We start from the raw sequence: 27295 nt of genomic DNA on the forward strand, positions 1-27295 counted from the left end.
ACTGAGATGACGCCAACAGCACTAAACCACCGGTACACGCAAAGCATACTGGGTGCTGGGACGTGTGGAGTTTCTCTCCCCGTGAGGAGTCACAAGCATGGAGACGTGCAGAAGCCGCCCACTGCTCGGTTTTCCCGGGGCATGACCGAGGCCCCGTGCGGCATGCCCTCTTTTTGCTGGATCAGGAGACTTGTCAGTGCCTCCTGAGGGACGACCACGCAGGTGGTTGAGAATTAAAGAAAGTAACACTGCCCCAGTTTTGACACTGCAGAGGTCGTGCAAGGATGACTTCAGTGGCAGTCTGTCCCATCCATTCTATTATGCAGACCCAGATCAAGCACGCCAGTGTTCTTGCTGAAATGAGGAGTCAGTACACTCCCGTGGGAAAAGGTTTCATACCACACACAAAAGTCAAAGTTTTTGGAAAGGAGGCTTTTATTTTATTCTCCCCATGCCGTGGGAGGACACTGTGTTCCCCAGCTGTTTCCTCCCCCAAGGAGAAAAAGGACAGCAGTTCTCCGGGTCTCAGGGCTGAGCTGCTTCTAGATGGAGCTCCCCAAGACAGGACAGAAGGACTGGGACTGGCTCCAAATCTGCCAGCCAAACACACTAACCGCTGCTGAAGAGCAGGCGAGTGGCCGGGAGACAAGCTGCGGACGCGGCATCGGACCGAGAATTTGAAGACTACACGGTGGTCAGAATGAAGAGGTAACAGCACTCTGTATCCGTTCACTCCAGAACCCCCGTGCCTGGCACTTTGGGCACTCAGAGTCAGCAGTGTCTAAAAGGGCGACGGCCTCACAGCTCTAGTCCCACGCATCTCTTTGGCCTTGAGCTTCAGCAGGAAGGGCAGAGCTCTAATGCATCCTGTGGCAGCAGACGTTCTCAGCCAGGGTCCCGGTCTCACGGAGACGGACTGCAGCAGGGGGCTCAGGACACATGCAGGGATCCCTCCTTACAGAAACCCCCTGGGGCCTCTCCAGGGCCTTCACATCCTGAGGCTGCTTCCCAGCAACACCATTTTCGCTCTCAACGCCGGTGGAGCACAGGGGGGCAAACCCAGCTAATCGGGAGTGTCCACCAGTGGATGATACCAGGGGCCGAGACCCAGGAAGAAAGACTGTAGGCCTCGACACAGCTTTTCCAAACATGAGCTTCAATTATTTATTTGAAAAAAATAAGTCACAACCAAGTGTATAAAGAAAAATACTGGTGTCCTAAACTCATTTTTTTAAGGAAGGAAAAAAAAATAACTTTGGAATTGATTCAAATGTCAAGATGGGGCGTATTTTTTTAAGCAGTGGGCTAACTGTGTGGTTTGCTAGCCTAGATGGTGTGGGGAAAAACCCTCAGACGGAGAAGTGGGACCAGATGCTATGACGTCAGAAAAGGCGGGAGTTACTGAGCAGAAACACAGAGTGGCAGGGAAGGCACCACATCCTTCCCCAAAGATTAAAGGTGGAGGGGACAGGACGCTCCCTCTTCCTCCCGAGAACCTGAGGACCCTGACTGTCCTCCGTGCTTTATGGTGAGGCTCGCTGAGTTGGCCGGCAAAGCCTCCAGGACAGGGGTTCCGCTGCTTCCCGTTCTGAGGACTTCTACGAGGTTCGTGCTTGTGCAATGGCAACGTTACGGATTTTGGTTTTTGTGAAACATAGTTCAGAGACAGAGAAAGGTGCTCTTTAAGAGAGGAGATAAACTCAAATCACAATCACACTCAGCTTTGATAATCTGGGACTTGATCTTTAAAATCTTTTTTGAGCTTGGGAAAACTGTCGGTTCTGCACGAGACCAGGAAAAGCAAGCCCGCTGTCTCCGTGCATGACCTGGGCTTCGGCAATGCCGTCTCAGCCCGCCCGTCTCCTGGACGCCACGCCAGGCACTCGCCCAGGGCGGCACCGGGGCGTACGGAGTTTCTGAAACTCCAATTTGATTCTGATGACCAGCCAGGCTAGATAATCTTTTTCCAGGTTCCGGGCTTTATACTTCTCATTCTCTCCCAACAGCCTCATACAAACGAAACCTCAACTGCTTTAAGGAACCCTTACTACAGTAAGAGGCAGGAAGATTCTCCAAATATAGCCAAGGTTAACCCCAGTTCTGAACCCCCCAATCCATGGCAGAAAGGGAACAGGAATCCCTACCCTAAACTCAGAGGGGCGCCACTGAGCCACTTCACGGTGTGGTCGCCAGGAAGGAACAAGACAGCTGCAGAGCGCTTCCCCAGCATCGCTGATTGGAGAGGTAGTAGGAACAGAAAAACACACCACCACTTCCTGGGAGCTGAACAAAATACTGGGTGGGCGGATCAGAAACAGAATCACCAGGCTCTTCTCACAAACAGGAAAACACACACAAAACAAGCAGCACTGGCATTGTGTATTAATCACTCCTCTCCCCACTCGGGACACTTTTTACATTGCGTCCCTTTTTACATTTAATAAATACTGCGATTTCAGCAGCTGCAAACAGGGAGCATAGGAGTCCCTACCTCCCTCTCGTGTGTGTTTTACCCGTGTGCACTCCTCCCAGGTAGCACCGATCTCCCCAGGTGCTGGGCAGAGGCAGGCCTGGGGGTGGGGGGAGCGGTCCGAGCACGTCTGCTGGCCTCTGGCTCTGGAGGTGCCTAGAGAGCTCACCAACGGCCCTCTCGCGTACCCACAGCCGATGGCCCGGCCTGTTCTCGCTCTGGCTCTAAGGCAACGTCCTACAAAGGCAGAGCCTGACGGGGGAGAGACGTGGCCGCTGAGCACCAGTTGGTGACTGGATCTTCCAGCTGCCGTTGTGCCGCCTGCCAGGCTCCCTCCGACCTCTGCCGCTAAGGCTGTGTTCTTGAAGGCCCCGCCCTGATTGGCAATCGGGGAGGAAGGGGTGAACGAGAGCGCTCGTGCAGGGGCGCTGCCCTTGCAGCTCCTTCCTCCCTGGTCTGCGCCTGACTCCCGCACACAGTGGCACCGGTCTGGACCGGGATGGGGCGCAGACGTCAGGCACACAGACCTCTCCCAGGCCCCCACCACCTCCAGCTCCCTGCTGATGGCACCAAGAAACACAACCTCCAAACACGTGGCATCCAGTTTTTCTTGGGCCCTCACTCCCATGTGGGCCACTAACAGTGTTCCCAGGAGAGACCTCCTCAGCACTACGGATGTGAGCAGGCCGGGACACTGGGGGAATGGGCTTCTTTGCCAGGAACCCAGGTCAAAGGCCGGCTCTTGCACTGCCTCACCGCCAGGTACCCTGAACACTGCTTGAGCACTCTCTGCAGAGTTCAGCTTGGAAATGTGCAATCATAACTTCGGTGACATTCAACTAAAGGCAACATCTGGATCAGGCAGGTGTGCTCCAGGGAAGAAACAAAACAGAAGGTGCAAACAGGAGGAAAAGGGAAAGGCAGAGGAGACACTGGCGAGAGACAGGCCAAAGGCCAAGGGCCAAGGGCAGGGCACCGGGAGCAGAACACCTGGGCCGCGTGCAGAACGCCAAGCGGCTCCAACAGCTCGGGCCGGTGCTCCATCTTCTCAATTCATTCCAGAAAATCGGCCTGGAGCAAGGGGGCACGGAGGAGTAGGGAGCACAGTGTTTGGTAACAAAAATAGAAAGGGCTGGGTTTGAGAAAATAGGAAATTAAGCGATGTCATTCTAATCAGCATGAAGTGACCAGGGCAAGACAGGAGGCACCTAGGGACCCCGCGCGGCACCAACCGCGTGGCCGAGAGCTTCTGACAGAGGATCCAGAGCCCGACCGCCCCACACCCACTCCGGCCTGCGCCTGCCCTACGTCTGCAGCAGCACCTCCGGCTCAGACAACGAGCAATAGAGAGTGTATCCCAATTCATCTATTTCTTCTGGGGTGAGCTCTGCGAATAAGTTCACCTTGGGGTTGAGGGCACTGGGCAGGACCCCGGCCTCCAGGTACCTGATGAGTCCCCGCAGGGCCTGCAGGAAGCGGTCGGCCAGCATGTCGGGAGACCAGTCGGCCTCCTCCTGGGCCAAGTGGAGGATGACATTGGTGAGCTGGCAGGCAGTGAGGTGGCCCAGAGCCGGAGTGGACTTGCATATGGCCTTGAGGATCTTGAGGCACAGACAGCGGCAGCCCGAGTCAGCCTGGTCCAGAGCCCGCAGGCGTGCTGTCTCGGCAGGACGCAGGCTCAGCCGCCACAGGTTGTCGTACTGGGCCAGCCGGTGCGGTCTGGCCACCAAGACGGTGTCGCCAAGGGTCACCGATGGCAGGAAGTCAATGACAAGATGTTTGTCCCGCTCATACTGCACTTCCAGGGTCAGGGCCTCTGGGGGCGGCGCCGGTCGGATCACATAGTCCAAGAGGGAGCCGATGGCCGGCCAGTTGATGGAGCCAGCCACGACCTTCTCAAACGTGTCCGCCACCGTCTTCGGGGAGAGGTAGCCCCCGACCACACAGCGGTCCCAGTAACTGCTGCCACGAGGAAAGTACTCCGGGTTCTCTCGGCGGACCAGGAAGAAGCCGGGGACGTTCATGATGGTGTCCTCCCCAGGAATGCACGACCACAGGTTCTGCTCCAGCACCAGGGGCACGATGAGCTGGATGTGGTCGGCCGTCACCACCTGTCGGAGAATCACAGAGGTCCTGAGGGACTGCATCTGCTCCGGACAGCAGCTTCCCCGAACACAGGTCTCCCCGGGAACCCATCTTGCACCCCCCCGGCATTCTTCCCTGTCAGCCTTCCAGTTCGGACAGAAATAGTGAGGACCAAAACCCGGGCCCGTCAGACTCCAGAGCCCACGCTCACACCGCTCGCCGGGGGCACAGAAGTACCAGGACACCCCCGGTAAGCCTGGAGCCCCAGTAAGAGGGAAAACTAGAACGGAGAGGCAGGGCAGGAATGGAGGATGGAAGAGGCCTCTTCCAATTTCCTACAAGATGTGAGTATGACCAAAAAACAAGAAAGGGTTGAAGAAGACCAAGATGGAGTCAATAAAAACACTAAATAACCTGGCTGGCATAGCTCAGTGGATTGAGCGCAGGCTGCAAACCAAAGTGTCGCAGGTTCGATTCCCAGTCAGGGCACATGCCTGGGTTGCAGGCCACGGCCCCCAGCAACCACACATTGATGTCTCTCTCTCTCTCTCTCTCTCTCTCTCTCTCTCTCTCTCTCTTTCTCCCACCCTTCCCTCTCTAAAAATAAATAAATAAAATCTTAAAAAAAAAAAAACACTTCATAAATAAGTGAGATCTGTATCTAAACAAACAAACAAAACAAAGACTGCAGCCGTGATCTCCAAACGCTCCCAACGAGCAGAGTGCAGAGGCAGGGAGACTCCGGCCTGTCTGGCAAGCCCGGGGCACTGACCCTTTGCGCCAACAGCACCGCCGAGAACCAGGGCGGTCAGCACCCAGCCCTCCCCTCTGCGAGGCCCGCCCCGTCACCTGCAGGTCATCGTAGAGGCTGCCGCTCAGGTACATGTCCCGAAGCGGCATGTCAGGCAGCTTGGCCCGCAGGAAGCCCCGGAGCTCGGCGCATATGTCCACGGCAGCTTGCTTGGCCCGCGCCTGCTCGCCGGCAGGGATGGCGGCCCGGTTCCGGTAGTACGCGAGCAGTTTCTCCTGCAGGGACATGCGGAGTCGTGACTTCTTCAAGTCTACCTGGCCCTTCCTGGCCAACGGCTTGGGCCGGGGTGGGCAGAACGTATCTGCCAAGGCAAGAGAGAGAAGCGTGTCAGCCCTTCCCGGGCTTGCTCCGCCCATGGCTGCCTCAACCCCAGACAGAAGGGCTTGGCACCAAAGGCAGGCACTGGCACGGCGCCTGGCAGCTGTGTGCTCGAGAAACCTTTGCTGAGGGCAGGAGGGCCGAGAGCCCCCACAACAGGCCCGGGGGGTGGGGGGGAGGATGACAGGCGTCTCACCGGTGTCGAAGGCCGAGGAGTCCGTGGGCAGCGTCTGCAGGGAGCGGCTCAGGCCGGCCTTCATGTCCTTGTTCAGCAGGCGGGGGGAGCCCATCCAGTTCGGCTCTTCCCAGCTCCTCTTCCCCAGGTGGCTCAGGCGGGTGGGGCTGGTGGGCGCGCTGATCGCCCGATCGTACATCTGAAACGGCAGAGGACCCGCACGTGCGCCTCTTCCTCCCTGTCCCCTCCTTCCCTTCGCCAGGTGAGTTCCAAACTACTACTTTTCAATGCCTTTGTTTCACTCTAGATCACAGGATCCTTTTCCCCGTGCAGGGAATCTCAGGAAATGCAAAATCATATAAGCAACAGATTTATTTGTAATGTCACAACACAGAGATTAAGCATTAATATTTTGGTATATTTCTTTCTGGAAAAAAAAATAGATTTAAGGAAATAATATCCTACTCTACATATACTTTTGAAACCTTACTTTTTTCACTTAGGACTTTTATCATTTCCCTGCATCACTAAAAATGCACCAGTGCACTGTGCCACGAATGTAGTGGGGAACACCGGTTCATTCCATCACCGAATGCTCGCTGAGGAGCTGCTGCGCGCCAGGCCCTGTTCCGGGCACGCAGAGCAGCGCGGCGGGCAAAGCGCCTCCCGGCCCTCACGGGGCTTCCAGTCTGGGAGAGGGGGCGGGCAGTACGTACACAGTGAAACGCAAAGTACGCAGAGAGGGACAAACGTCGAGGAAAACGAAGTAGGAAAGGGAACTAGGAAGCATATTATGTGGTGGGGGGTGTTGCTATTTAAAATAAGGTAGTCAAGGAAGGAGGTTTTGGTTATTTACAATTTTTTACTCGCTGGGATAAACTTCATCAGGGCAGAGACCTAGCAGCAGACTGAACTGACTCCTCTTGGGGTCTCATCTAACGACGCCGAACGACCGCGCCGTGTTCCAGGCCAGCCCCACTCTGCGGAGGCAGCCCCCCGCCTCTCCCACCCCTGGCCCGGCTGCAGGCACTTACCCGCTTAACCGCCAGGGTGGCGATGCCCAGCATGGCTGCTCCACCCACCCCCAGCACCAGCCGGGCATTGGAGAGCACGAAATCAAGGGCCGTGCCGATGCCATTGTCATCCTTCTTGCCTTTGCGCTCGCCAGCGCCTGCCATTGCTCACCTGAGAAAGAAGGCAGAACGCAGCCATCACCACCTGGGACCTCAGGAACTGTCCCTCCTGTCTCCCCCACCAGGCCAGTCCCCGGGCAGTTCAGCAAATCCTCCCACCGCTAACACTGCATGCTCTAGGGTCAAGAGAGAGACACGGCGTCCCAAGCTGTATCTGGATGTAAGAGGAGAGCCGGTCACACTTACTATGGGAGAACCTCTCCACTGATCCACTGAAATTACGGAAAGCATTAAGCTTAGTTCAGCCCTTCCCCGCATTAGAGTACCCCACCACGCAACGCAAGTCTCTCCCTGCCCCTGCCCGACGTTACAATGCAGACTGCACTTTGTTCCTTTGGCCACCGCTTCATGGGAGGTTAGATCTGAGAAGGTCTAACCTAGTAGATTAGAGGAGGCTCATCTCACCTCATTGCACCACCTCACATGTGGGGAGGAGACTTGATAGAGGTCCCGAGACAGGGAATGGCAGAGCCACCTCCAGAACTCTGGACTCCCGACTCCTACTGCAGCGCTTCTTCTACTGGATCGTATTTATTACCCTCCCCCACCCAGATCAAACTCTTCCTATCCTATGTACTGCCTGCAAAGCAAAAGCAAACAACCCACAAAACAGCATGGACCAAACACCCTGCGCACGCGCGCACACACACACGACTACGAGTCCACCCGTGGCAAAGGTCCAAAGGAGGAAATAACCCTCATGGACACTCCCACTTGACAAATGCCGTTTCCTGGGGCAAGTGTGCAGGGCGACTGCCCCCGGCTGGGGTGAGGCCGGCACTGTGAGAACGAGATAAACGCAGAGGACACTGCAGACTTGGCCGTAACTGACAAACAAGCGAATGAAACCCCCCCTGCTCACACGCCCTTGGAACATGAACTGAAAATGTGGACACCTAAAGGGAGTCCTTGGGCGCAACACTGAAGAGGCAGGCCTCCCGTGCCCGGCCCACAAGGCCAGCATGCACTTGCTCCCCGGCAATGACGGAGTCATCCTGATCGAAGCTCCCCTGGTCCCCAAACAAGCCAATCTCCCACGGAGTCAGGAGCCTGTCCCAACCCAGCAGAGGGTGGCAACACGGTTAGGTCTGAACACTGCTCTCAGCACCAGCCCTCTCTTCTGCCCCGTACACCGGGATCACGCAGGGACAGAGCCGTACCCCGTTCAGGATCCCGGCACACCCGGAATGGGCGGCCAGTGACACAAGGCCCTGGCGACCTTCCAGGGTCAAGTAACATTCTTTCTGTACCTTGTCACAACCGAGACTGTTTCACAGCTCACACTCTGCCTACAGCTCTGCACGCCCCCGAAAGGAAAAGAAACATTTCTGCCTCTGCTTATTCCAGCAGTTGCCTAAGAGTCGCTGTCAAGTCCAAAGACATTTGTTCCCTAACTGGAGTTCACAACCTTGGTGGCACTTTTCTTTCCTCCACCTTTCAGAGCCAACAGGAACGTCACATTAGGGGCATATGAGACCACTCAGGCGAAGGAAAAGTATCCCCACTTCGAATGCACAGAGCAAGCAAGGCCAGGAAGAGCTCAACTCTGCATTTACAGGTGGGGGTCAGGCAAGAACGCCTGCCGTCCTTTTCCCAGTGGCCACTGAGACAGAGACGGGACACATCAGACTCACTCGGCTGAGGCGGCGTAATCCAATCAGGACTGCAGTTCCCACACACAACAACGACGTTTTGTTTTATTTTTATAAAAACAAAACACCTTCCGCTGGTGTGTTGACAACAGGAAGAACCGCTGGGCGGAGGCGCCCTCCAGGTGGCAGGTGGTCCTCGGACGCCCTGCGGTAGGACCAGAAGAGCGCGTCCTCCTCCCAGGCAGAGGCCAGATGGGGCCCCCCTGGGCCACCCCGTCCTTGGCCTGTGCGATGTGGTGGCTAGTGAGAGCGAGTCAGTGACGTGGCAGAACAGAAAAGACCTGGGCTTCCAAGTTAGAAATCCTGAGACCGGGAACTTGCCTTGGAGCCCTGACTAATTAGCTGGGTGACCTCAAAGGAGTCACTTAACCCCTCGTTACAAAAAGGGGATAATGATGCCAGTGTGGCCTACATCATAGGGGTGTGGCCTACATCATAGGGGTGTGGCCTAGACCATAGGGGTGTGGCGAGGAAAAAACATCCACTAAAATACTGTATGCCAACACTTTATAAACTAAAAGTACTCCAGATATTTGAGTTTATGATGAAGTCTTTTAAGATTCCCACCTACAGGACAAAAGGTCAGCTTCCAGAGAGCAGTGAGGAATCCAGACTATCCCCTAAGTTACATCTGACCTTCTGAGACAGAGGTAAGAATGGCCTCTAAGTCCTGGCTGGTGTGGCTCAGTGGATTGAGTGCTGCCTGGGAACCAAAGGGTCACCGGTTCAATCCCTGGTCAGGGCACATGCCTGGGTTGCGGCCCAGGTCTCCAGCCTGGGGCGGGCAAGAGGCAACCACACATCGATGTTTCTCTCTCTCTCTTTCTCTCTCCCTTCCCCTCATTCTAAAAATAAATAAATAAAATCTATTAAAAAAATGGCTTCTAAAACTCAGACTGATGCTATCCTGGGCTTGCGACCAAAACGGTGTGATGGGGTGGCCTGGGAGAAGGCTGTCCCGCCCCAGTGCAGTGCGCCCCTCCCATCGGAGGGCCGGCGGGCCTGGGCGCGGCGGGTGTCCACGACCTCCAACAGGAAGACCTGAGCCCTCACTTTAAAATGTAACTGGTTCCAACTGACAGTGCTTACCCACTGTACCTCCTCCACTCGGGTTCTGGGGCACTAGTAGCCGGCAGCCTCCTAGGAGACAGGAACTCCACCCACCTGGCGAGGGGCCTGGCTCCCCAGTGCACCCAAGAGGGGGCGCTGTTGTTCAATGGGTATAGAGGGTCGGTTTTGCAAGACAAATTCTGGAGATAATACACAACAGCGTGAGTACTCTGGTTTTTATTTTGGGGTGTTTTTTTTTTTTGCCATTTTTAAAATATAACATTTATTCCTTAGATGATTTGATACAGAATGGCTTTTCTTCTCATTTTGAATCTATAAGTATGATACACCTAAATACAAAAAGAAACAAACAGCACCAAAACCAAATTTGTGATTCTGTTCATGCGGCATAAACAATTCATTCTTACCAATGAACTAGCTGTACACTAAAAAATGGCTGAAATGTTTAAAGGAAGAGCACCGCCCTGGCGGGTAGGGCGGGGATGGAGAATCCGAGCACTGCCAGCATTCAGGGGAGTTACTTAATGGGCCTCCCTAGATCCAAAAATGGGACTAGGGATATGGATACCCATCGCCCCAGCATCGTGGTGATGAGTAATGCGGGGCCCTGCCGCGTCCTGGGGTGGCAGCACAGAACTCTAAAAACTCCAACCTATTTTGCTTAAAAAAGTCATGTGACTCAAACTTGTCATGAGGTCAGTCATACTGTTGTGTCCAGTTTTCAGAGGAAGAAACTGAGACAAAGGTTAAGTAACTAGCCCAGGGTCACCATGGCAACAAGTTGCGTGGAGGTTTGAGCCTAGAGCTCATGCTGCCGGGTCATAGTAGTTTACAGGGGCCTCAGGTGACTTGCTCACATGTGCTCTGTATTAGCCACTAGACCGCAGCTTCTTGGGGGCATGTTGGCTCCTTCACTGCTACCACCCAGGGCCAGCAGCGTTTGGTAAGTATTTGTTGCACAATGAGCTATAACCCTGTGGTTTTTTTTTTTTTTGGCAGGAGTGATTGCAACCTGTAACCCAACTCACAGTCAAAACCAATCAGGAGCACAAAGACTCAGTAACTCACTGTTTCATTCCAGGCCCCCACGGGTGCCCACCCATCTCAGCCCTACACTGCCAAAGACCAGCCTGCCAGTCAACTGAAGTGGCTCGAGCAGAGACAAAAGCAACTACATAAGGGTCATCCTCCTGCTTTCCCTCTCGAAGTCAGAAACAGTACCCTCCACCCAGCTGGCAAGCCTTACGACTCAGCCTTTGCTCTTTCTCCTCCTCCTGCCTCAGCCAACTGGTCACCAGGCCCCGCTGCGGTACACCACGTTGTAGCTCCATGCAGCCACTCCGCCCCTCAGTCTCATCTGGCCGGATCTGCTGCCTCTGAACCCCTCACCAGTTTACTCTCCAGGCTGCCACTGCCATGACCCCTCCCCCACGACGTTCCACCCGCTTACAAAGCTGTGATGGTCCCCCTACTGTCAGAAGTCACAATCTCCTCAACAGAGGATCCAGTGTCCTTCCGGACCTGGCCCAGCCCCAGCTCCAGCCACCTGCCTCACAGGTGCACCATTCTAGCCACGCCAGATTCAAGTTTCTGGACTACAAAGTATAGTCTGCACCTCCACACCAGCTTTTTCTTGCCCATCTCCTCGGCAACCTTCTATTTCTCTCAAGGCAGACCTCAAATGTCCTCCCTTCAACAGCTGCCTGTGATTCCCTCTGCCACCCCCTGCCCAGGGCAGCTATGTTTTTACCCTTCCTGTAAGCTTTTGTACCCAACCCTCTGGCACAGAGCTGCTCGTGCTGGGATTACTTCCTGTTGATCCCGCGTTAGACCGAGCCCCTCAGTGGCCTGTCATTCATCTGCATCCCAGAGCCTGCAGGACGCCTGCGCCACAGAGGGGCCTTTGGGAGAGCTGCTGAATCCAATATGACCGTTGGGTTATTTTTAGTGGGACTTCTTATGACACCGGTATCGGGAGTACACAGAGGTAACGCCACTCGAGGAGTAGTTCCAAGTGCTGGGTGAGCACTGTCTCACTGAACTCTCACGATAACCTGGGGGGTGGGTACTCTTCTGTCCATTTTACAGATGAGGAAACAGAGGCCTGGCAGCGATCCGCTCTGAATCCCACAGCCGTCAGCAGCAGTGCCTGCAGGGGAACCCAGACACCTTCCCCTAGCACCTGTAACTATGTTTTGCTTTGTATTTCAGACGGTTGTAACAACATATAGTCATGTCTGGAGAACGTGGACAGACCCGCAAGATAACCGAGTGCACTGAAGAACGAGCCGGCCTGGAACTGAACCCTATTAGTTTTAACCAATGTCTTTTCTAACATTTTATGTGAAATTGTTCTATTTGAAATGGTGATAACAATCCTTTTCCAGTGGGTGGGGCTTGAGACTCAAGGCCTAATTTTTCTCAATAAGGAACCGTACTTTCTGTTAATATGTCTGATTAAAAGACTTGGGTGAAAAGAAAAGGGCCTCCCTTTCCTGGTCCGCTGCGTCGGAAAACAATGAAACCTACAGTGACAAAGGCCCACCTACCTGAAGCTGCTTACTGCATCTGTGAGGTGGGGTGGGAGGGAGCCGGGGTGTCCACAGAAGGCACCTCTGTCCTCCTTCCCTTGGAATTAGGATGGGAAAGGAGAGGATTCTAAATAATCCCCCCCAGTTTGCTGTGGAGGAAGACCAGGCCCTTTTCCAGCTGCCTCTCCCGGGCCTCAGGATCCTCCAGCTTCTGATTTCTCCGGAACTCACGGCGGACGGAGGCAAGGTAGAAGTCCCGATCAGTGTAGCGAAGCTTGCGGCCCTGGCGCAGCAGAGCCCGGTAGAGATTCAACACCGCCTCTCGGCTCCATGGGGCCATGGGGGACTGGCAGGGGCTGGGCGTCGAGCTAGAGGCAGAAAGGAAAAACAGAGCCTGGAGTCAGAATTGATAACAGAAGAGCCTATAGAGACAACCCGGAACTCAAGAGTTCTTAATCCAGGTCTCGGAGACCTCGAGGCCACGCTACAACTGAATGACAGGCCAGGGCTAGACCCCAACCTCTCAATCCCTGCCTTATGCTGCAAGTGCAGGGTGCGCTGGAGGGGGGGCCCTGGAAGGCGAACTGCCTGGGCTTGAATCCTGGCTCTGCCACTTACCACGTGACTTTGGGCAAAGCACTTAACCCCTCCAAGCATCAGCTTTCTCCCTTGTAAAATGGAGGCGATGGCATGTCAGAAGTACCTGCTACACAGCTCTGAGAACTGGGCGAGATAATACGTGTAAAGAACCTGCCACGGAACTTCACCACAGGGGTCTGGACGGGTTGCAGACAAGGACGCTCAGCCATACTTGAACCCGGGCATCCCCACTCGTGAGCTGATCCCCGTGGGCAAGTCTCCTAACCCCTCTGTGCTTATTTCAGCTCCTCGTCTGTAAGACGGGGGTAAAAACTGTGTTCTGCCCATATGGTTTGCATGAAGATAGAGTGAGATAAGGCATGTCAACGTGCGTAGAGTGGCACTTGGCACATACTAAGCACTCCAATAGGGACAGCTATTACTACTGCCACTGAGCCCGATGTGGAAGGGCTCAACAAATCCTAGATTTAGTTCCGGGTAAGCTGCCACCATCCTCCTTCAGTGACAACAAGCCCTTTCACAAGTAGGCAGAGTTATCACTTGTAAAGTGCTTTGTCACCATTAGCATATTTAAACTAAGGAACCTAGGAAGTGGCCAGGGCTCACAGTAATAACACTGTTTGCTACCTACCACGCAGGTTCTAAGCACATCCCGCATCTCACTCTACAACAATCCCCAGCGTCGTCGTCGTCCCCATTTTAAGCGGAGACGGAAGCTCCCGGAGGGAAGTAACTCGCCCGCGGCGGGCACAGCTGTAGAGGCGGGCTGCACTCCTGACCCCAATTCTGCCTGCCTCTGGAAGGGCGGTGAGCACCCCGCCGGGGCCCTACCACGCGGTGCGGCACTTCTGGGGGCCCCACAAACTTCCCCAGCACAAGCCCGGCACCTAGCAGGAGCTCAATAACGAAGCTGAACGAAAACGGGGGTCCTCACAACGTCCCCAAGTGGGAGAAATGCTCACCCCCGTTTCAGAAATACAGTCCTGAGACTGCGCGGGCGAGGTAGTTGGTAAGAAGATCCGGACTTGGGGCCCCAAGTCAGCTAGCCGTCCTCTGGCCCTGCCACCTTCCTGCGCGAGCCTGAGCGAGCCACTGGCCCTGGCCCTTTTTCCTCGACTAGAGAGGAGCCCCCTGCAGCCCCAAGGGCCTCCCGGAGAAGGGAAGATGAATACAGAAAACCAACAAGGAAGTGCTTTATGAGGTGGGACGCGACTGTCAGGCAAGGGCTGTCCGTACAGGGTCTCTCGGCGAGTGGACGTTTGGGTCCCGGCAGGCGCCCAGGTCCTCTCCCGACCGCGGGGAGGCTCGGGCCGAGTCGGGGTGGGAGACCGAAAGGCTGGGGTAGGCCGGCTCGGGGCACCTGAGCGGCTTCGCAGGGAACGCTCAGGGAGGGCTGGGCTGAGACCCCAGGCGTCCAGGTCCGTGGCCCCGGCCCAGGCCGGGTGCGGGGCACCGGCCACTGCCGTGAGAGGAGCCTCGGCGGGTCCGGCCGCCGGCCCTCTCTCCTCCCCGCACTCACCCGCGGACCGCGCGCGCTACCACTCCTCGGGATTCGCCTCTCGCCCGGTACCTCTCCCCGGGTCACCCACCAACATGGCCCCTTCACTTCCGGGACACGACCTTGTGCGCGGAGCGGAGGGGCGGGACTGAAGGGAGTTCGGAGGCGGACGGAGGCGGGAGGACTTCCGGTCCTCGCTGCGGCAGCCTCTCTCCGGGCCGGGCCTGGAGCTTCGTCGGGCCGAGCTCTCCCAATCGGACCCGGCCCTCAATCCTCAGTCCCGCCCTCTTTGTGACGTCACACGGGCCCGGCCAGTTTAGAGCGTTCAGGCCCCGCCCTCCGGAGGGCCGCGGGGCGGGGCGTGCACCCCGCAGAGAGAAAGGGCCCGAGCGCGTGGGACCGGCTAGGCCTCCAACCGGAGGCCAGCACAGCCCTTTCAAGTCACTTTCCAGGGGGTCAGGCCAGACCGTAGCAACTTCTGGGACGGACTATGGGGGTACCTGCGGGAATTCTAACATTAGTAACATGCCCAGCCATAGGTTTCAAAGCTCTTCCAAGTCCATTTTCTCGGATCGATTTCGAATCTTTCCTTTCCTTCGTGCTGTTCCAGCTTCCCAGGCCCCCTTGGCTCCTGGCAAACTCCTACCAAAGTCCACCTCGGATGTCACCGCTGGAAGCTTCTCCAGCCTCTTCCTTGCCCCTCATCCAACACATTTAAGTGCGTCCTTTGGGCCCCACAGAAATGTCTGTACACCAGTAGGGCTCCTAAGCTGGTCAATGACAAAGCAGTTATTTACTGGCACCTGTTATTTGCACAGGCACTGGTTTTTAATATGCACTGGCTTCTCTGTCTCTCACCAGCTTCGAGGGCAGGAGCCATGTCTTAGGGAATCTATAAACTCCCTCCTCCAGTGCCTCACTGGGTGCCCAGCCCCGAGTGAAGCCAAGGAATGTTGGGTTTTGGAGTCGGGCCCAGCAGGCTCCCAATTCCAGCTCCACTGTTTAAGGACAGCTGCCCTCTGGCAAGTTGCCTCTTCTCTCTCAGCCTGGGGCTCTTGTGAGGACTGAAAAGCACCTAGCATTCAAGGAATAGTGGCCGGAAGCAGGGTACCCTGGCTGAGGGTCTCCAACGTGCACAGCCCTGCCGCAGGCATTGCAGGGAACAGAGATGCAGCCCTGGTGTTCTGGTGGCTCAGCCTCCAACTCCTCCCAGGATCTTCTGACCACTCCCTTGCTCACTGCCACCCCCTGGTCTGAGCCCCTGTCTGATTTCGTAGATGGGAAAACCGAGACCCAGAGAGGTCTGGTAATTTCTCTAAGGCACTGAGCTAGGCAGCTGAGAAGCTTGCAGTGGAACCCAAGTCTGTCCGACTCCGAAACATATTCTTCTCACGCTTCCAGGCTGCCCTACTTTGCTCTCTAAACAAATAATTTTGTGACCCAAATAAACCTAAATGGTGACATTTCTAGCTGGAAGACCAGATGACCTTTCATATCCCTCCTGACCCTGCAGTTCTATAGAGTATTATTTTTAGAAGGAAAGGAGGGGGTCCCTTAAGGAGCTGCCCTTCAGATCATTTCCAGATTCTTCTTGTTCTTCAGAGTTTTCTCTTTACTTCCAGACACACAAGGCTCCTCCTGTTTTCAGTACTTCCATGGCAACCTGTGGGAGGGAAGAGGACAGGGCAGTGAGACAGGCGTCTGGCCCCCACACGTGTTGGTGGTGACTTTGTAGGCTGGAGACCCCGGCAAGGGGCACCGACCCAAATCTCAGGGCTCCGCTGGGTTTAATGGGACAAGGGGCCTTCTGGGACCTCTCTGATTGATACTGCAGCTTTGACACAACCTCGGGTCTCGCATCGGGATGATGTCCAGATGGGGTCACGGTTGGAGGGTAACAGGGAAACTTGCTCAACAAAACAGCGACTCTCACAGAGTAGGCATTTAATTGTGGAATTAGTTCATTAACATTTCCCACAAAGGTAGAGGGTTTGGCAGAGATGGGCCATCTCCCCTGAGTCAGGCCAGTTGAGTCTAATTTGAAAGGGTCATATGAGGTGGTGATGATCATGGGGCCAGTGATTTAGGCTTCACATGCCTTGGTTTCCTCATGTCTCCATTGGACAAAAATAGACAAAACGTTTCTGCTCAGTGGTCCATGAGAACCAACACTATTGCTCCCAATGTACTGACCAAGTAGTCACCCACCCACCATTTCGTGGGCACCTAGTATGAGCCAGGAGTAGAAGCAGGTATGTGAAATAAAACGCGCAGTTCCCGTCCTCAAGAAGTCCCGGGTCGAGGAAGGAGTCAGACAAGCACTCAGACAGGAGCTAGGAGAGAAGGCTTCACGGCGGGAAGCGGAAGAGCCTGTGACCCAGAGCAGAAGCAGAGGGTGGGCTCCACCCGGCTGGAGCACAAGGTAGAAAGATGAGGGGGAGAGGAGGCTGGACAGGTGAGCATCCTGAGGTAGCCCAGGGAGGAGGTGATGGCCTGCAAAGTGTGTTTCAGGCTGCTGCACCAGCACCATTCGTTTGGAGTCAGTCATGAGTTTGAATCCCAGCTCCTCCTCCTGATGGCTGGGTGACCTGCAACAGGGTTCTCAACCTCTCTGGGCCTTGGTTTCCACACTTGTCAATGGGGATTAGTATAAGTACCTACGCAATCAGAACTTGAAAGTGACTCAAACTAGCTAAAATGGGGGCGGAGATAAGCAGGTCAAGCAGATTTCTGCAATGAGAATTGTGACTATGGCTGGGGCTTTAGGGAGCTCACCAGGTGATGGAGTAGAGAGCAGTCTGGGCAAAGGACAACGTCGTGGGCCATCGGAGAGCTCAAAGGACCGCAGCCCAGAGAATGCAGGAAAAGGGGTCCAAGATAAGACAGGTGAGGAAGGACGGGCCCAGCAGGCCACAGCCGGAAATCCGGCCCTGACCATCTGCAGTGGGCAGTCTGTGCCGTGGTCAGACTTGAGTCTTGGAAAGAGCCAAGGCCATGGCCGGGCTGCGTTGTGGGGGCTGGACTGGTGGGCTGAGCGCCGCAGGAGCTCGGTCCCCAGGCAGGGCGGGACTCCTTGAGAAAGTCATCGGTGGGCAGTGAGAGCTCATCCTCCTCACTGAGTTTTTCCTGTGCGCCGGCACTTACACACACCAACCCCCTAGCTCTCCTCACAGCCCCGTGAGGACAAAGACTGAGGAGTAAATGGCAAGTGGGGAGGAGACAGGGGTTCTTCTGGGAAAGAAAAGGGCAGAAGGGGAGGACAGTTCAAAGAGAGGGGTGTTAGAGGGAACTTGTTGGGTTGTGACGGCACAGAGGAGACGGAGCAGAGAGAGAAAGAGCAGGCCGGGCGCCCCTTTGCCTGTAGAGGAGCAGGGCAGGGTGGCCCCGGGCCTCTCTACCTCCCTTAGCAGGGGCCCGAGTGCTCTGAGGCCTGCATCTCACCAGCCCCATTCCCTTCACTTTGCCCAGGAGGATGCCTTACAAAGTCAAGCCTCTCTGGAAATGCTGGCCACTCTGAGTTGGAGGGAAATTGCTGCTGGATGACAGGACAGAAAGTTCCATCCAGCCCACCTCCACCTCCCCAGCCCTCCCAGGGGCAGGCCCGGGAGGGAGTGAAGGGCGGGCACTATCATTACGCAGCTGATGGAGGAGTTGGCTGAAACCGGATCAGCCAAGCTCTGGGATTGCGAGCCTGCCAGGGACCTGGAAATCACTCTCAGAAAGAGCCGCCTCCCTCGTAAAGGGCTTTGCTGTAATCAGTGCCATCGATCCTGTACTCAACAGACTAAAACCGGATCTCTGCGGGCAGGAGTGAGGTTTCAAGCCAGTGAAATCTCCGCTGCCCACGTTGTGCCAGGTGGTGTGGAAAAGGACGCGGGGGATGGACGCTGGTTTGCTGAATACCCTCCTGTACCAGGCTGCAGGAGTGGGGGCTGGGGTGGGGGCGGGGGAGGCTGGCAGGTGCGCAGGCTCAGAGCCTGGATCCCAACATCTCCTCTTCCCGCCTGTGCAACCGCCGTGAGTTCCAGGACTTACTTAGGAGGAAGCGGGAAAGGCCGAGAACAGCGCCCAGCCCAGAGCAGTTGCTCGGTGAATGTTACTTGGATGCCTTTCACACCCTTTGTCTCCATTGACCTCTACTGCAGCCCTGTGCGGGCCAGGTATCCGTGTACCCATTTTACAGATGAGGCAGCACCGTTCAGGCTGGCTGTAGCCTCCACCTCCTCATCCTCGAGGGACACGCTGGAAGCCTGCGTGCTGGACTGGACCGAGAATTGTTCTCCTTGCTACACCAAGAGCTTCGCAAGTCCCAGACGGTTATGCAAGACAGCTTTCCAGGTTTGCTCAAATGTGTAGAAGATCTGGCCACACCGGCCTCCCCACCCGCGCTGGGGAGTAGTCCTCACCTCTGGAGAGAGTATGATGAACTCCCTGGCTCGCCCCCATCCCCACCACTCCCCACTGTCTCCTCTGTGGGTGCTCACTCCATCCCCCGTTGGGCTCCTTGGGTTTTCTGGGTCCGCCAGGCCTTGTGAGGCTTTCTCCTCCTACGTGGGAAGGAAAAGGAATCGAAGACAAACCCCGACTGCCCCCCAGGGTTACGATGAGTACGCTCCCTGACATCCCTTCCCAGTTCCCATCACAAAGCCCTGAACCTTAGCCTAGAGAAAGAGGAAACTGAGCTCTGGCTGTTGTGGCTCAGTGGATTGAGCGCTGGCCTGTGAACCAAAAGTTCACCGGTTCAATTCCCAGTCAGGGCACATGCCTGGGAGAGGCAACCCCTCTCTCCCTCCTTTCCTCCCCATTCACTTTTTATATCTTTGGTAAATTCATCTGGGATTCATCTGGGTGTAAGGACTGAGGGAGGGATTGTGACTAGTCTTTTTTTTAAATGTCTGTCAGATATTTATGAACTAATCCTTTTTCCTCCCGATGCCATGAAAAACCTCTTTTATCAAATACCGTGTGTATTTGAGAAGCCCATCTTCAGGTCTTTGGAATTTTGTGACTCCTGGGTCGGCGTGACCTCCCCCAGGTCACAGCTCCGACAGGGCGATGTGGAGCGGTTACTGGTCTCCCACGGCTGCTTCTCTCTGCACCTGCTCCACGCGCCCCCTCCCTGACCCCCGCCCTCTGACGGGCCCAGCTCACCTCTTCAGACCTGGCCACGTCACGGGCAGGGCTGCCCAGCCTGTAGGTGGATCGGCTGCCTTTGAGTCAGGCGTCTGCTCCAGCCCAAGGGGATGGCACAAGGTAGCCAGCAGGACAGGGCGGCAGGGTGACTTAGCACTGCAGGTGACTGTGTCCAGGTCGTGATCGGGGCAGATCTGGGATGGAGACGGGACTGCAGAGGTGGTTGTTTGTGTTGCACGCTAAACAAGGGCACTACATACAGGGGCACCTTCCCCATGGGGTGGGCCCATGGAGTCGTGTTTCGTCTGACATTTCTCTGGCAGAAGGCAGTGAATTGTCTTGTTCTAATGAAACCAGTACATTATGGCATTTTTAAAAGACTTTATTTATTTATTTTTAGAGAGGGAAGGGAGGGAGAGAGAGAGAGAGAAACATCAGTGTGCGGTTGCTGGGGACCATGGCCTGCAACCCAGGCATGTGCCCTGACTGGGAATTGAACCTGCAATGCTTTGGTTCGCAGCCCGCGCTCAATCCACTGAGCTACGCCAGCCAGGGCTACATTATGGCATTTAAATTTTTTTTATTGATTGATTTTTAGAGAAAGGGGGAGAGAAATATCAATTTGTTGTTCCACTTATTTATGCCTTCATCAGTTGATTTTTGTTTGTGCCCTGACTGGGGACTGAAGCTGCAACGCTGGTATCTCAGGACGATGCTCCAAACAACTGAGCTACGCGGCCAGGGCCCATTATGGCAATTTTTCAATAGATGGAAGTAAAATGTCTTGAGGAACGGGCACCCTTCCCGATTTGCAAAAGGCCTCGAAGGACTGGGGCGGCCCTAAGAGGGAGAAGGAAAAGCAAGAGATACTTTCTGCATTTCCAGGCCAGGGTGTGTTCCAGAGGATGAGCAGCGCTGGGAAAGGCCCCAACCGTAGCTCAGATGACGAGCTGTGATGTTTGCACATGTTCTCCATCCTTGGAGTCTCAGAACGTGACCCACTGATGCCCTCCTGCCCGGTTGCTGCCAAACAGCCGTTCCTTCCCTGGGTGTCCTTCTGGCTATCCACAGGCTGGGTGCAGGCTAGAGAATGGGAGGAGCCCTCTCCAAACACAGCTCCTCAGTGGGAAAGCCATTCCTCCACGTGGGCCTCTGCCCTCCCTGAGCCAGAGGGGATGAGTGAACCCCAACTGAGGAAGGTAGCTACCCTGGCCTGACAGGGCGCAGGGGTCCTTGGGGTCCTCCGACTGTTTGGGGACATGCTGGTGGAGTCGATGCCAACATCTACGCCCACCACTAACAGCCCACGTCAGAGGCCTGGGGGTGGGTCGCCCAAGGAAGGGCGAGTTACTACGTGCACAGCGCGTCAGTACAGTTCAGCAGGATTGAGGGGGCACTGCCCGGCCCTGCGCAGAGCGCTGGGGACGTAAAAGTGAGGGAGACACGCCCACTAGACAAGAGAGCCGCTCCCGAGGCGCCCGCCGTTAGTGTCCATCCCCAAGCTCCACCACGTCCCGTGCGAGTTCCGGAAGCTTCGTTTCCTCACCTGTAACAGCGAAGAAGAGGACGTGCCCCTCTCCTCTGCAGCCTTGAACACTCTGACGTCCCCCTAGCGCTGACTTCATCATTTGGTGGTGTTTCCCAGGCGTGGTTTGCTTTTCTCATTACACTTTTCCATGATTCTAACTTTTATATTTGCTCTTCCATTTTTTTGCGGCACGCAGTGCGGCCGCGTCCAGCGAGGAGAAAAAGGAAAGAGCGGCGAAGCCTGAGCCGCCTGCAGCGGCCATGCCTCGCCCTCCCACTAGGCGGCAGTGCAGCACTGTGAGAAGGGTGGTGGAGATCCTGCTGCCTGCGAGCTGTGCACCTTGGAGCCGTTTCGACCCTTCATCTCCCTAAATCCGAGCCTCCCCTCCTCCAATCTTCCTGGCTGGAAAATGGGAGGAACCCCTCCCCAATACCGTTAAATCCCACAAGAGAAGAACTGACCCTCTAGTGCCCCTGTGAGTGATCATTGTGCCTTCTTCCATCACCCACCACCTGTGGAGCGCCTGGCACCTTGGCAGTGCTCGGAAGACACTAACGCCTCCCGTTCTGGCCACTCCCTCTGCCGCCACTCCTTCCCGTCTCCGGCCTCAGTCTCCCCATCTAACATGGAGGCTGCAGTCACCCCGCAGAGGACCAAGGCAGAGTTCAAAGTGTGTCCCCTCCCACCACCTCTGAGACTCTCCTTAGAAAACACCCAGAGGGCCCTCTTCTCCGGGACAATGCCAGTATACGAGTCCGAGTCCGGAGGGAAACTCCAGGAAGCCTCCCCACCCCCCGCATTCCACACCACCAGGTGCCATCACGGCCCAAGTCCACGGTCAGTTTCATGGGGGAGAAATGACTAGCCCCAGAAGCTGCCACCCTCACCTGCCCCAGAGGGTTGCTGGCAGGACTGGTGTTGAGTCCAGGCCCAGCCCCGCTCGCCATCCGGTGGCTGTATGTATGAACCTAGGACCCCAGAGGCACAGTGAGGACACCACTGAGGATGCCTCAACAACCCAGCTGTGGGGGAACTGCTGCCCTCTCTGTACAGGCACCAAAGTCTTTATCTGGACCCCCAAGATCCCCCTGCCTTGGGAGGGTGGGTGTTGCCAGTCCCAGGCCCCCTTCTCCTTCCTTCTGGGCGTCCCTGTCCTGCGCTTTCCCTTCCTCAGCCCATTTCCACCCGTAGGAGGGAAGGGTGCCCCCTGGTGCTGGCGGAGGTAACTGCACCCCTCCTCACCAGCAGTGGGGGCCTGGGAAGGCTCACCCCACAGACCCAGCACTCCATAGGGAGACTGGCTTCAGCAAGACCAGAGCCACCCACTTGCAGCCCGCCCTGCCCCAGAGCACCCCAAAACCAGCCACACACACGCACACACGCTGCATACTTCGTAGCTGTTTTTATTATTAATATTACCTTAAGCATCCCTTTAAGGGTGAAATGAAATCCAACCATTTACAGAGAAAATGATTTCAGAATGTACATATCGATTTTCCCTTCCAAAAAAAATAATGGTGTCCTTAAATTATACATTTCCCAGGGCCCTGCTATCTTTTTGGCCAAGTCCTGTCTCCCCACCCCAACTGTTACCTTTGCCCTCCAAAGCGCTCCCATGCCTGACCCCGGGACCCGGCATGGCCTGTGGGTGGGCTGCACCTCCCTGGGCCGACAGGTGTAGGGCAGGTGTCCCAGGGAAGAGAAATGGGGGTGTGTTGTCAGGGCTAGTGGTACACCAGCACTCACGTTCACAGTTTGGCTTCCCTTCGCATTGGGTGAGTGGCCCAGGGCTCCCCTGTCCCCCACAAATTCCCAGTGTGTGGTGTGATTACATGTGAAACTCTTCAACCCCGTGCCTTTGCCCCCCACCCCTCTGACAGCTGTCATCTCCGCCCGGTGGCTAGGCCTCACTTGACAGTGGCCACGAACATGCCCTCCTGGGTCTGAGAAGGAAAGGCCGGGCCTGGCAGGTCTGAGCTCCACCCTTCTTCCCTTGCCCGAGCTGGTGAACTGGAGGCCAGCCTGGGAGGGGGTGCCTGGCAGTAGCAGGAGGGCGCGTGGGGTGAGAACGCTGGCCAGCAGGGAGGCGTCTGGGCTGGGGCTCAGGCTCGATTCCGGACCCCTGAGGCTTCCTGTCCAGGGGTGAGCAGGGGTGGTGGCTGACCTCCTGAGCCATGTCTCAGCCCCCAGAGGAATCAGAGACGGGGGGCTGCTGTAACTCTGAGAGGGGTTCCCTGGCAGTCCTTCTAGAGACAGGAGGGAGAGTGGGGGCAATAGAGCCCCCTCAGCCTTCTTCATTCCTGCCCCAGAGACTGACTGACTTCCTCAGCCAGCTGCCTCACCACTCCCACAGCAGGAACTTCTGCAGACGGAGCTGTGGCGAAAGGGGCACCCTCCTCGTCTGGCCCATTGAGGAACACCCAGAAAAAGTCCCTGCTGGAGGCCAGAGAGCACAGGGTGGAAGGATGTGGGTGGGGCCGAGCGGGGCTTGGAGGTCGTGGGCGTGTGGCTATGCAGCCCAGCCCTTGGGTCAGGAGGATTCTCATCCCTCGAACTGAAAGACGGACGGACGGACGGACCCTGCATTCCCTTTAGCCTTGCTTTCCAGGCTCCCCAAGGGTTTTCTGCCTCAGTCACTTTGGGGAGCTGCAGGAGGCGTGATCACAGGCTCCAGACTCCGGGGAAGGGGGCCATCCACACACAAATATTATGTATAGGGACACAGCGACACAGACACATACAAGTACACACAAGCATGCACCCATGCCCATAAATACACACGCACACACACGCACCATTCCACAGGCAGCCTCTGCGTCCTGGCGTCACCGGGCAAGCATCTACTGGGGCCTCGGAGAGAGGGTGGCCCACCCTCCCTATAACCGCAGGCTCCCAGCGCACCCCAGCCCCGGGCTGGCAGGGAGGGGGCGGGTCGTTCCAGGAGCTCCACGCAAGGCAGGATGACCTTATGACTGCCACAGTCGTTTCTACCCTCTCCCCCCTAGCCCCTGTATCCACCTTTTCCACCTTCCTGTAACGTGAGAACTAAGCTGATGCTGAGCTCATGGCAGCCCAGCTTTCCTTGCAGCTGCCTGCGGCCAGCAAGATGCCATCAGAAGTGACTGTGCCATCTCTGGCTCACGCCACGAACAGGAGAGGCTCTGCGTTTCCCTTGCCTTTCTCTGCCGGCCCCCGGGGCCTGGGTGCCCGTGTGCCGCTGGGAACGGGGCGAGCCCCCCGTCCGGAACTGGAAGGTTGCACGAGGGAAGCAGAGCTGCCCTCCTCGGTCCAGACCCCTCCCCTCCAGGGGGTTAAATCCGAAACAAGCTTCTGTCTGGCTTAAACCACTCACTGTATTTCGGCGTCTCTTAATTACAGCAGCTTAGAACCTACTTCAGTGGGTCCATCTCCTGCCCCCACGAGGCATACTAAGAGGAATGAGATAACACACAACTGGCCATCATGTCTCTCGTGGCCCGTTCCTGGCCCCCAGCCAGCACCGGAGAGGGGCACGGGGGCGACTCCACCTGAGACGGTGGAGAGCCAGGGCTGTGGACTCCAGTGGGAAGGGGTGACGAGGTGCCCCTGGGGCTGACCTACTGGGCTGGCTGGAGCCCTGTGCCGCCCTGAGAACTGACCTCCTGGCCTTGCAAGGACTAGCGGGTAGCCCCCAAGACAACGATGTAGAAAGTAAAAAGGAACATGGAAGTCAGGCCCACACTCCCCAGAGAGGAGTCAGCTGGGGAAGGGCTGGGGCAGGGCTGGGGCATACAGCTGGCACCCACCACAGTGGTGTCCCCGTGGGGCGGGCAGGCGGCTCTTCTGGCCCTGGACTTCTGAGGACACCGTGCTACTTCCCCACTGGATGCTCTATGTTTATGCCCTCCTTTCTCGGTGCCCCCTCTTCCTCTTGGGCCCAAATGCAATTATTTACAGAGCCCGGGGACATCCTGGCACCCACCCTTCCCACTGCTGGTCCAAAGCACCAGGAAGCCCAAAAGCCGGCTTCTCCCCAGCGGGGCCTCAGCTCCCACGGGAGCACTGCGCGAGTTCCTCCCGCGCCCTTCCCCACCTTCCCCTGACACCCAGGGACATTCATGCACTCTCCACGGCACCTCCTGGCCACAGCCCTCTTGGGGGGCGGAAGGGCTGGTCTCCCTCTCCTGACAAGGAATGATGCTTTTTGAGCTCGCAGGCCTGAGCCCTGATTCACAAGGGCTTGAACAGGGAAGATTCCCCCACCCTTCCACTCCTGGTCCTCTCAAGAACCCCTCTGAGGTCAGGGAGACGACAGAAGTCGCCACCCGCTGCCCTGCCACTGGCCCTGTAAGATCGCGCCACCTTAGCCTTCCATCACTTCCGATTTGGCCCTGGCGGGCGGCCGGCCGTCCGAACCCCTGTTCCGCGGCGCACCTTCCGCCGTGCTCTTGGGCTCCTGGTAGGGGTTGTCCAGCAGGTAGCGGAACTGGTTGTAGTTCTGGAGCAGGTACTTGGGGGCATACATGTGTTCGCTGGGGTCGGCCGGCGGGTACTCCTGCTGCGTGCCGTCAAACCAGCCCCCCGTGCGGATCAGGCTCCGGATGTAGTTGAGGTCCCGCTTGTCCTCGTAGTCCCCCCAGCGGGGGAAGTCACCGTTCTGGGCCGACACGAGCTTGAAGTAGATGCCCTCGGGCGTGAAGCACCAGGAGCAGTGCCAGCCGGCGAAGTGCAGGGGGCTGCCCAGCGACCACTGCACCAGGATGTGGCCCGTGCGGTTCTCGTACTGCCGGAAGTTGGGCATGGTGTAGTACTGGCGGCGGCGCAGGCGGATGCCGTCCAGCCCGTACACCGACTGCAGCATGTCCACCGTGCAGCCCGACACCACCTCCAGCGTGCCCGGCTGCTTCCAGAAGAAGCCGTAGAGCGACTTGCGCATGTGGAAGGCGAACGGCTCGGTCCAGCCGTCGTAGAGCTTGAGGAAGAGCACGCCGTCGCGCGCGGGGATCTCGTCGGCGTCGTCGATGATGAAGACGTCATCGGGCCGCAGGTTGCGCAGGCGCGCCACGCCGTCCTGCGTCAGGAAGGTGCGCAGGTAGTCGTCGGCGATCCAGCCGTCCTGCCGCCCGCCCGGCGGGAAGTGGTCCAGGAAGACGTAGAGCACCTTGTGGCGGATGTACTCGAACGTGCCGTTGGTCAGCATCTCCCGGAACTTCAGCGGCCGCGGCTCCCCGTACGCCGTGAAGTTGGACTCGCACACCACAAAGGCGTCCACCACGTCGCCCAGCTCGTGGAAGCGCACGTCCAGCAGGTCGAACTCGTGGTTGATGTTGATGGCGTTGATGACGCGCCGCGGCACCTCCCTGGGCACCAGGCGCTCCTTGGTGGGCAGGTTGGAGTACTGCACCACGGTGGGCACGCCGCAGCTGGGCCCGTGCCAGCCCGGGAGGCACACGCACTCCACCCACTTGCGCCGCGCGCCGCGACTCCCCACGCGCTCCTGGGCGCTCAGCAGGTGCCGGACTGGGCCCCGGGCGGAGGAGCCATCGCCCCCCTCCGCCTTCTCTGGCCGCCCGGATGGGGGCTTCTCCAGCATCTTGGTGCCCGGTTTGAAGCAGACACCCCCGGCCTTGGTGCGCACGAAATACTCGGTGGTGTCCTCGGGCAGCACGAAGTCCATCCGGTGGAGCTCCTCGGTGGCCCTGCTTGGCGACAGTGGCTGGAGCAGCGGCGAGTGGGAATACAGCGGGGTCCGCAGCAGGTCGGGGCTCCCCGGCTCTGGGCTGGCCTGGGGCGTGACGGGGGCATTGTTCCAGAAGAAGCTGGACACGAGGTTCGGGCTGAGGGAGGCCAGTTCCCGGGGGAAGGTGACGTAGGACAGGGTCTTAAAGAAGTGCAGGAAGGAGATGAGGCACAGGCCGGCCATACAGAACATGAGGAAGAGCTTGTAGCGTCTCATCTTCATCCTGCAGGAAGGAGAGAGAGAGCAGGCGGGTCAGGGGTCTGCGTTCCCGGGGGAGCGGAGCGTGGGGCCCTTCTGGGAACCGGACCCGAGGAGGCCCTCGCCGCCACCATGTTTGCGAATCTCCCCGCCAGTTGCCGGTAACCCTGTATGAAGCCGCCTCCTGCCGCCCTGGCATCAAACCTGCTGGTCCAGGTTGCTGTACCCAGTGCCCCAGAAAGCCTATGTGTCCAGGAAGCTCCCCTCCTGGTTCAAGGAGCCCCGCCCCTTGCTCACCAGCCCTGCCCGCGGG

General features: G+C 57.1%; 3 protein-coding genes across 9 annotated transcripts in view; all 3 read right to left on the bottom strand.

Moving 5' to 3' along the window:
* Positions 1–417: 417 nt before the first annotated feature.
* Positions 418–7037, bottom strand: MIEF1 (mitochondrial elongation factor 1). The gene is made up of 4 exons (XM_045834835.1): positions 6894–7037; positions 5881–6058; positions 5405–5667; positions 418–4581 (listed from the first exon to the last, which is right to left on the bottom strand). The coding sequence occupies exons 1-4, from the start codon at positions 7035–7037 to the stop codon at positions 3775–3777; spliced, it is 1392 nt and encodes a 463-aa protein (XP_045690791.1). The 3' UTR covers positions 418–3774.
* Positions 7038–12433: 5396 nt separating this feature from the next.
* LOC123816094 (MIEF1 upstream open reading frame protein) lies at positions 12434–14544 on the bottom strand. Its single transcript, XM_045834836.1, has 2 exons — positions 14426–14544; positions 12434–12674 (listed from the first exon to the last, which is right to left on the bottom strand). The coding sequence occupies exon 2, from the start codon at positions 12644–12646 to the stop codon at positions 12434–12436; it is 213 nt and encodes a 70-aa protein (XP_045690792.1). The 5' UTR covers positions 12647–12674; positions 14426–14544.
* A 7916-nt stretch (positions 14545–22460) lies between these two features.
* The window catches only part of MGAT3 (beta-1,4-mannosyl-glycoprotein 4-beta-N-acetylglucosaminyltransferase), a 28415-nt gene continuing 23580 nt past the window's right edge, over positions 22461–27295 (bottom strand). For all 7 annotated transcript variants that reach the window (XM_045835030.1, XM_045835029.1, XM_045835034.1 and 4 more), the window contains exon 2: positions 22461–27007. In XM_045835030.1, the coding sequence (XP_045690986.1) occupies positions 25408–27006 (1599 nt within the window). In that variant the 5' untranslated portion in view covers position 27007 and the 3' untranslated portion in view covers positions 22461–25407. The remainder of the gene's footprint in view (positions 27008–27295) is intronic.

The sequence above is a fragment of the Phyllostomus hastatus genome, unplaced genomic scaffold (genome assembly GCF_019186645.2).
Source record: "Phyllostomus hastatus isolate PE091 unplaced genomic scaffold, TTU_PhHast_1.1 phas_contig_198, whole genome shotgun sequence".
NCBI classification, from domain to species: domain Eukaryota; kingdom Metazoa; phylum Chordata; class Mammalia; order Chiroptera; family Phyllostomidae; genus Phyllostomus; species Phyllostomus hastatus.